The sequence below is a fragment of the Dendrobium catenatum genome, unplaced genomic scaffold, assembly GCF_001605985.2.
Source record: "Dendrobium catenatum unplaced genomic scaffold, ASM160598v2 fragScaff_scaffold_488, whole genome shotgun sequence".
In the NCBI taxonomy this organism is placed as follows: domain Eukaryota; kingdom Viridiplantae; phylum Streptophyta; class Magnoliopsida; order Asparagales; family Orchidaceae; genus Dendrobium; species Dendrobium catenatum.
This window is the reverse complement of record NW_021318950.1, coordinates 205,787-215,596: the sequence shown is the minus strand read 5'-3', so window position 1 is coordinate 215,596 and position 9,810 is coordinate 205,787. Positions and strand designations below refer to the sequence as shown.

The following is a 9,810-nucleotide window of genomic DNA, read 5'->3' as shown; positions in this document are numbered from 1 at the left end:
AATACTGAGCAAATACCTAATTTTTTGACGGGAAATTCCCTCCGACCGGACGTTCCTCTACGTCCTTGCACCGGATGTAATAAAAGTTCCCTCTACTGATAGCTTTTTTTAAATTAAGTTTCAGAATTTTTGACAATGAGTTAGGTTTTGTTTGTGACAGTTTTTTCATTGCTATTTTAAAATTGTTTTTTAATATAAAAATATCTAATTGAAGAAAATTTTTAATTTAAAAAGTTATTTTATTTTAAAAAGCATTAAAAATGCTATCCCGAACGAAACCTAAATTAGGATGAATTATTCTGTGCGGAGTGCGAAGGGCATCCGGAGATCAATAAAAGCACGTCACGTCATCTTATTGGTGGGTACCTAGTTCAGTACCCACACTCGGTACTATTAAGTATCCGATGCTTCCGGTCTCCGTACAGAATAAAAGCTCCTAAATTATAGCCAGTTGACAAATTTGTCAGTGCTATTGAAAAAACAAGAATGAATGTTCACAAAATAATAAATAGAAAACAATGTTTATTCTTCAAAATATACGTGTAAGCAACCACAAGCACCACAATTTCACTGACTTTGTAAAAAAAAAAAAAAAAAACTGAATCACAGAAAAAGAAATGATCTCATTACTCAAAACAATCCCAATAATTTCTTGGGAGAAACTCCTGTTTCACGATATTTTGCAGCCATCTCTTCTGCCTTCAGAATACCTTCAACACGCCCGGCCTCCGCTATAGCTCTCTTCTCCTCCGCTTCCTTGCGAATCATAGCAATCTTGTTCTTCATTTTTTCTGCGTATTCTGCTTTCTTCCTTCCCAGTTCTTCCTGCTCGGTTATCAAATTTTATGTCAGCTCATCTCATGAAGAATAACTGGGCGGATACTCGCATGGGTAAATTAATCACAATGTGCAAGAGCAAAGGTAAAGGTGGAATGAATTGATTAATCCTAAAGATGAATCAATCTCTTTAGGATGAGGATGAATCAATCAAAATATTTTCATGCATAATATTAAGTTAAGTGTTGCAGAGATGAGGATGCTCAGGTGGATAAGTGGTTTTACCCTTAGAGATAGGATACGAAATGAGCATATACGTGAAAAGGTTGGAGTAGCTTCAGTGAAAGATAAGATTATAGAGAGTCGCCTAAGATGGTTTGGTCACATTAAATGGAGGCCTTCCGATGACCCGATTAGGAAAGCTGAGCTATTAGATTTGACTTATGTTAAGAAAGGTAGAGGGAGATTTAAAAAGACTTTGTTATAAAATATTAGGAATGATCTTTCTTTATTAGATTTAAACGAGAATTTAATTTTTAACAAAACACAATTGAGAAAAAGGATTCATGTAGTAGACCCCATGTTGTGGGACACAGGCTTGATGTTGTTGTTGTTGTTGAAAGATGAATCAATCTCTAAAAGAATAACGATAAAAATTGTGAAGCTTCTGAAATATTATTTTCCAAAAGCTGCAATTATACTCCAAATTGTTGACCTTTTTAAGAAATACAAACCAGTTGTTCTGTTTTAAAAAAGAAAAAAAAAAAGAAAAAAGAAAAAAAAAACAAACCAGTTGTTCTGTTGTAGAAAGTTATGTAAGCTTAAAATCCTCAATCATAATGGTTGTTGGGTTCAGGCTTATTTACCAGCTTAAGTTAGCAAAAAGATTTTTCTTTTTTCCTTTAAAATGCAATTTTGAGTCATTTTTTAAGTCTGAGTTAAGCTAAGCATGTCTTTTCTAATCTGTTGCTCCATAAAAAGGAATAATTTTGTTAAAAATTTAGTAGCTTAGCCACAGTTAAATAATCTCATCATGCATTAAAACGAGCCAAGCAAGAAACGATACCTCTATCTTTCTCAGTTCAGCTTCTACTGTTGCCTTCTTCGTGTTCTCCCATGCAGTGATAGAATGCATCTTCTTAACCGCTCTGTTTAAAATAGTTGAAAAGTTTATAATGGGAGTTTAGCATGTTTGTTTATTTTGACCTCAACTTTTCTTATTCTCAGATTTAATTCCTAAACTTATCAAAATTTCACTCTTTTGATCCTTAAATATGTTAATATGACTCTTTTGATCTCTCAACTCTGTGGAATCAAAATTTGAGAATAAAAAAAAACTCAAAGCTTAAAATGAATATACTCTAACTATTCTTGAGTCATTTAAAAAGAACAAGTTAAATAACTCTTTGATACAAGAAACTTACTTATTCTCAGCTTTGACCTTCTCACTATCTTCCCAAGCCTTGATAATCGATAGTCTTTTCTCAGTTTCAACCCGTGCAAGAATAGCATCTAAAGGTACAAGTAGATTATTTTTAATTAGATCTGCCTGTGATGATACTAAGGAAATCATATGCACTGTCCAATAGCTATATAATTAAAAATTTTCAAACTTGCATCTATCTGTTGAACCACCAGAGCTTCTCTCAGTTGATGGGGGAGCTGCGAGCACTGTGGACAGAAACAAGAGCAAACTATTATGATTTACTCGCTTGCTAAGAAGATCATTAAACGTTCTTAAAACGCCTTAGACAGAATTGGTGAAAGAATCCAAACATCCGAGTTTCATAATAAGCTTATAATTATATGATAACTAAAAAATTGGATAAATGGATAATTTTAAAAGGTTGGACTTTAAAGTTGATAGCTATGAAGATGTTGGTAACATTACTAACAAAAGATTACAACAACAACAACAACATCAAGCTTTTATCCCACTACGTGGGGTCGGCTACTTAAATCCTTTTCTCCATTGTGTCCTATTAAAAGTTAAATGCTCGTTTAAATCTAGTAAAGAAAGGTCATTCCTAATATTTTATATCCATGTTTTTTTAGATCTGCCTCTATCTTTCTTAACATAAGTCAAATCTAATATCTCTACTCTCCCAACTGGGTCATCGAAAGGCCGACGTTTTTATGTGACCAAATCATCTAAGGCAACTCTCTCTAATCTTATCTTCTACTGGAGCTACTACAACTTTTTCATGTATTTGCTCATTTCTTATCCTATCTCTAAGGGTAAAGCCACTCATCCACATGAGCATACTCCAACCTTTTCACCTTTTTCTCCATTACTAACAAAAGAATAAGGAACAAAAATCAAATCTTTAATCTCTAAAAAGTATAGGCTTCCATCTCTATATCATTAGCTACTTCCTGCAACAACGGAACCCTTAGCCCACTTAGAACTAAAAGAGGGCACATCGAAACAGGAAAGGGGAACAGAAAAGTAGTAGTTAATAGAGTTCATACTCTCAACGACGGCCAGTGCTTTGGCCTCGTCAGGCTTCTCGTCTGGAGATGGAGGAATCACCGATTTCTCCTCCGGCACGTCCATTGTAGAATCTGCCTGGGCCGGCTCCGAAGGGGCTGCCTCCGTAGTGAACCCACCGAACACATTCTTCGCTTCCTCTTCCCCCATTCTAACTATTCGCCCTCGCCTGCTATTTCCTCTTCCTCACCTCCAACCCAAGCTTCCTTGCTATATATCTGTAAGGAAGACTTTTTCCTTTATGTGAGAAGAAATATGTGTCATAGACTTATTAAGAAGTTAGTATTTGAAAGATCAAAGGCTCGGCTCTCTGGGATGGATGGAGGAGAGGAAATTGGGGTTGCCGAAGTTCGTCCAACATTTTGTCTCGAACGTAAAAACAGGAAGGCCGCATCAGACTGATCAGGAATTTGTGACATGAAGAAACAGCTTATTCATTGATGGTGGATTCTTTCTCAAGGGCGACTAAGTTGAATGATTAAAACATTAATATAAGGTAATGGCGCTTTGAAATTTTATGTAGTTTTATATATAGCTAAGCCAACATGGCAAGGTAAGAAGGGCAATGGACAAGTAAGGAGAAGAGTTTTAGAATCCAATAATCTATGTGAATAATAAAAATATCTTTAAGGGTTAGAAAAATATCTTTTAACCTCTTATTCATGGGGATAGAAAAGCTACACAAATATTATTCCAAGTGCAATTATAAATAATGCATGATGTAACTATTCTCGACATATGAACAACAATCTCTAATGTGTTTGTGGTTTCCTTCAATGAGTAATTGTGATGGATGGCCTTGATGTATGCTTATTGGGCAAGTGTCATTGGTGGGTTCCCCAAGAACATGCCATGGGAAAAATATATATTTTAGGACATTTAGGCCAATTAAGGAAAATTCACACATACATCATATAGACAAGACTCGAATCCAAGATCTATTGATTGGTAGCCAAAGCTTTCAACCAACAGAACAAGATGAGTTGTGTGGATAAATAAATTATTTATTATTCTTACTGATTGATAAAAATCAAGTAAAAAAAAACTACATTTTTAACTCATCTCAAAAGTGTGTTTGATATGAGATTCCCATAATAATATTGATCAAATCATTGTGTTATTATTACCTAAAAATAAAGGACAGCGGTGCTATTTGAATCATATTCTACAATTTCATTGCTCTCTTATATGTTACTTTAGCTCACATAAAAAATAGCTAAGTCTATATACTTCTAAAGCTTGACGTGTGGACAACTAAAAATTTTAGAGGGTCCTCCTTTGGAAGAAAAAAAGTGCTAAGGTGGAGGGACAAAAGCCTAGATAACTAGTCAAGGTGAAGAGGAGACTAGTAGACCTCACATGAGTAAAGAAAGGTAGCTCATGCTTCCGACTTTGAGGGAGTACATCTTATTGAGATAAATATTAAAGAAATTTGCAGTAAAGAAGTTGGCCCAATCTATGTGGTGTTCAATTCAAGTTCAAAGATGTTTGATTCAACATCAAAAGGTGTTGACTTAATGCATGAGATGGTCACATTTGTAGCCCATTTTGGCACAAAACAATTTATGCAGTATTGGTCTAAAAGCTTCAATATACAACTCCCTTGTTCGGATTACTTACTTTTAGATGTTTCCAAATATTATTCTTTTATAACTTGTATTCCAATAGTCCTAGATCATTTTGTAGGATCGTTTCTTAGCTCAATAAGCTAAAAATTATATTCTTGATCTTGTACTTGGTTATATTAAAAAAAGACCCTCAAATGTCTATAAGATTTCCCCTGAACTATAACTTATTATAGGAGGAAACCAATAACCAAATAGCCTGCCTCATATCAAGGGAAAGCCTCTCTAATGTTTAATTTTGATTGTTCACTATAGATGCATTAGTGATCAAAATGTCATCCCCCTTCTTATCAAAAGAATTTCCCTATGTTTGTAGGCATTGGTTTGACCCTTAACCAAAACAACAGTATATATGATAATATAACATGATCTTCAAATAAATGATCCTATCACTCAACCAAATTTCTTCTCATCATATGTTTATACCCTTAAATCTTGATAACATAAACATATTTATACATAGAAATAGGTCAAGCCTTAGATTTACTCTAAACAACCATGATAGGTATAACTTGCTTTAAACATAAAATAAAAAGGATTATTAGCAACCCTATAATAAAAAAAAAACCTTTAGCGAGATCCAATAATATCCGTTGACCCACCTCATAAAACCCAAAGCCATTTCATCTGTCATCATATAACTAATCTCATCAATTCAATCAAATTGACCTTATTATTTTTCTTCAACTAATTTAGGAAAACTAGAATATATTAATCTTTGGTAACTTGACACCAATTTCCTTTTTGAGATTGCAATTGGTTAACTCAGCCATACTGATCCTATTTGACCCATAAATCTAATTGCTAGTTTAAATGATTTAGCCAAATTGAGATTAACCAACTCCTAGAATCATTTTAATTGATTGATAATAGATGTATTATGCACAATTAATCCTTGACTGAGCTCAACTTAACCATATAGTCAATTTGTCATAGTTTGACCCAATATTTTATACAAGTTAATCAGATTAAATTGATTTTTATTAATAATATTGAAAGTTTTATATGGACCCCCTATAAATAATTTGAGTGAAAATAAACTACCATAAAATTTAAAATTTTTTAATTCTAGATTCTAATCTATATAGAGAATAACATACTATCTCAAATGACAAAAATAGTATTTCACAATCAATTTGAAAACATAAATGAAATTATCATTTGCATAATCAAATGCAAAAAAGAGAACAACATACTATCTAAAAAATAAAAAATAATTTTCAAATATTGATTTGAAAATAAAAATGAGTTCTAGAAAACTTATATACGGTTCTAAATACTTGTTCCCTATCTTAGTAAACTAAAATAGAGTTTATTTTATACTAGTGCTTTAAGTTACCCATAAAGGCAAGCCTCTATGGTTAATCACACCCCAAGAGAAGCTCTTGAGAAAACTCAATTTTGAAGTTGTGACTAAATATTTTTTTAATCTAATGATTCAGGCAAGGATATGAAATTAAGGATTTATCAATAGGGATTGAATCAAAATTGACCAGTTCTTTCTGGAATCATAGGATGAAAGGTAGAGAGTACTATGATTTTGAGAAGCTCATAAGTACTCCGACCTATTCTACGATCAGGCTCTAACTCTTTAGGAATGAATGAGATTATATATTTAACTTGGTCAAATTTTTAGAATGGCGAGATTCTATTTATGGAGGGTGAGGATTCAAGATTTTAGTATGCCTATAATTCTATACCTAAGTTGAGCTATTATAAAATAATGATTTGGTCCTAGTCTAAAATAGTGTAGGAGCTTGTGTATTAGGACTTCTACCTTTAAATTCTAAATGAAATTTGGAAGAGGTCCAACATACACTTGGTTTTTATTTTCTTAGAGCGGACTGCCAGCTAAACCACATAAATGCTTTAAAATTATGAGTTTAATTCTAAATGATATGTAGGATAAGAAGACTATTATTTACTTAAGAGCAAAAGGTTTATAGTCTAGATATTCAAATCAGGGTTTATTAAATATGCTAAGGATTTGAATGCACCTAACTCATTCAATTTTTTTAAAAAATATTTCCTATGTTCTAAAACTTTTATATGAACTAATTTGATCTACATGAACAATTTTCTAAGAAAATCCAATAGCATAATGACCATTTACCAGCATGAATAGTAGACTTGGCCCCATCACTTGGAAATTGCTAGCTTGTCGCTTGCGTGTGAGACTTTAGTGTCTGTAATAGAAAAGTAAATCATGCATGCCTTAATTGCAAAAAAAATAATGGTTGGTGTTAAAAAAGATAAAGCCATAGAGATTCTCCTTTTCATGATAAAATACTGGGCGCCATTGCAAAAAAAATTGTAGTTTTAGTTTTTTTTGGGCAGGGATTGATTACACAAAAAATTATCTATCAACAAAAAAAAATACTGATTTCATTATTATGAATTAACAATCTTATGTTTTTATGCATATCATGATCAAAACTATTGACTCTAGATCTATACATGAGTGACACTTTGATCCTACTTACAAATCTAGCTAAGCTGATATGGAAAGGCAAGAAGGACAATGGGCGAGTAAGGAGAAGAGTTTTAGAATCCATTAATCCATGTGAATAATAAAAATACCATAAAGGTCAAAAAAATATTATTCATCCTCCTTTTCATGTGCATAGAAAAGATACACATAAATTATAGCTAGATAAATAATAAATAATACCTGATCTAACTATTATAGATACATGAACAACAATCTCTAATGTGTTTGTCGTTTACTTCAATGAGTACTTATGATGGATGACCTTGATGTATGCTTATTGGGCAAGTGTCATTGATGGGTTCCCCATGTATATGACATGAGCTAGGGTGAGTGCTTCAGGTGAGTACCCCGAGCGACTTCTTTTAAGCATGGACTAGCATGACTAATGAGGCTATTAACTATGAAATTGCTAGGTGTGCATCTTCTGTATTTTGGATGAGTAACCCTTCAAGAGAGGCGATTCTTCCTTTTGGGCGAGTTTTTATGTGATAGGTAACACCTTGGATTGCAGACTATTAAGAAGAGTTCCTTGGTAAAACTTATTTTAGGTGTAAGTATCCATGGTCAAGCTCCTCTAGGGTGTCTGCTTCCATTGTTAGATATTGATGAGCGTGAGTCCTTTGTGTAGTTCACATCTTAGATGAATGCAGCTCTTGGTTAAGCTTCATTGAGATGAACTTGGTTGATTCATGTGAGTTGCATGTGCCTGCATATTGAGGTGTAGATTTGGTTCCCCTATTCTCTTACTCCTTTTGAAAGAGACTTAAAAAAAAGGATAAATATATTTTTTAGGACATCTAGGCCAATCAAGGAAAACTCACATACACATCACATACATAAGAATCAAATTCAAGACCTCCAGATTGGTAGGCAAAGCTTCCAACCAACAAATTAAGGTGAATTGCATTGATAAATAAATTATATAAGGAAATTATTTATTTTTCTCACTGATTGATAAAAATTAAGTAAAAAAAATTAAAACACCATTTTTAACACTTATCAAAAGTGTGTTTGATATGAGTTCTCATAATAATATTGATATAGTCTTTGTATTATCATTGCCTAAAAATAAAGGTCAGGGGTGCTATTTGAATCATATTCTACAATTTCATTGCTCTCTTATATGTTACTTCAGCTCACATAAATAATAGCTAAGTCCATATACTTCTAAAGCTTAACATATGGACAACTTATAACTTTAGAGGCTCCTCCTTTGGAAGAAAAAGTGCTATGGTGGAGGGACAAAAGCCTAGAAAACTAGTCGAGGTGAAGAGAAGACAAGTAGACCTCATCTAAGTAAAGAAAAGGTAGGTCATGCTTCCGACTTTGAGGGAGTACCTCTTATTGAGATAAATATTGAAGACATATTGCCACTACGAAAGTTGGCCCAATCTATGTGGTGGTCAATTCAAGGTCAAAGGTGTTTGAATCAACACTAAAAGGTGTTGACTTAATGCATGAGATGGTCACATTTGTAGCCCATTTTGGCACAAAAAAGTATATGCACTATTGAAAAAAATTCTACCCCTAAGAGCTTGAATATATAACTCCCTTGCTTGGATCACTTAATTTTTGATGTTTCCAAGTATTCTTCCTTCATAACTTCTATTCCAATGGTCCTAGATCATTTTGTAGTATCGTTCCATAGCTTAATAAGCTAAAAATTATATCCATGACCTTATACTTGATTATATTAAAAAAAGACCCTCAAATGACTAAGATTTCCTTGAATTGGAAATTATTATAGGAGGAAGGCATTAGCCAAATAGCCTGCCTCATATCAAGGGGAAGCCTCTCTAGTATTTAATTTTGATTGCTCGCTATAGATGCATTAATGATCAAAATGTCATTCCCCTTCTTATCATATGAATTTCCCTAAGTTTATGGCCATTGGTTTGACCCTTAACCTAACCAACAATGTATATTATTATATAACACGGTTTTCAAATAAATGATCCTATCACTCAACCAAATTTATTCTGATAGGTTAAGACCTTTAAATCTTGATAACATAAACATAGTTATACATTGAAATTGTTTTTAAGCCTTAGATTTACTCGAAATGACCATGCTAGGTAAAACATGCTTTAAAATATATAATTAAAAGGATTGTTAGCAATAAGAAAAAAAAAAAAACCTTTAGTGAGATCTTATAATACCCATTGACCCACCTCATATAATCCAAATCCATTCATTTGTCACCATATAACTAATCTCATCAATTGGGCAATGGCATCAATTGGGCAAATTTCATCTTACATGGCTTGGTAAGGGTTGGATACTTTGTGCTTTTTATGATGAGGAGTTAGTGGATTTGGTTACTATCCTATGGACCATGGTATATTATAGAATTAAATTATTTTAATTTTTTTTACTTAAAACATTACTAATTTTTTATTCTAAAAATTTCCAGAAAATTCTATAAT

General features: G+C 32.8%; 1 protein-coding gene across 1 annotated transcript; it reads right to left on the bottom strand.

Annotated features, from left to right (window-relative positions):
• Window positions 1-502: 502 nt before the first annotated feature.
• On the bottom strand, window positions 503-3,738 carry LOC110102126 (remorin). The gene is made up of 5 exons (XM_020830309.2): window positions 3,250-3,738; window positions 2,395-2,448; window positions 2,202-2,289; window positions 1,844-1,925; window positions 503-825 (listed from the first exon to the last, which is right to left on the bottom strand). Exons 1-5 carry the CDS (start codon window positions 3,416-3,418, stop codon window positions 631-633), a joined length of 588 nt encoding a protein of 195 aa, XP_020685968.1. The 5' UTR covers window positions 3,419-3,738; the 3' UTR covers window positions 503-630.
• Window positions 3,739-9,810: the final 6,072 nt, after the last annotated feature.

Bases quoted from the DNA above. Each gene is read 5' to 3' on its own strand.
- LOC110102126 (XM_020830309.2), bottom strand. From the start codon at position 3,418: ATGGGGGAAGAGGAAGCGAAGAATGTGTTCGGTGGGTTCACTACGGAG. The intron at 2,449-3,249 runs GTATGAACTCTA...TTCTGTCCACAG, and splicing joins AGCACTGGCCGTCGTTGAGA to TGCTCGCAGCTCCCCCATCA. The intron at 826-1,843 runs GTATCGTTTCTT...ATAACCGAGCAG, and splicing joins CTGAACTGAGAAAGATAGAG to GAAGAACTGGGAAGGAAGAA.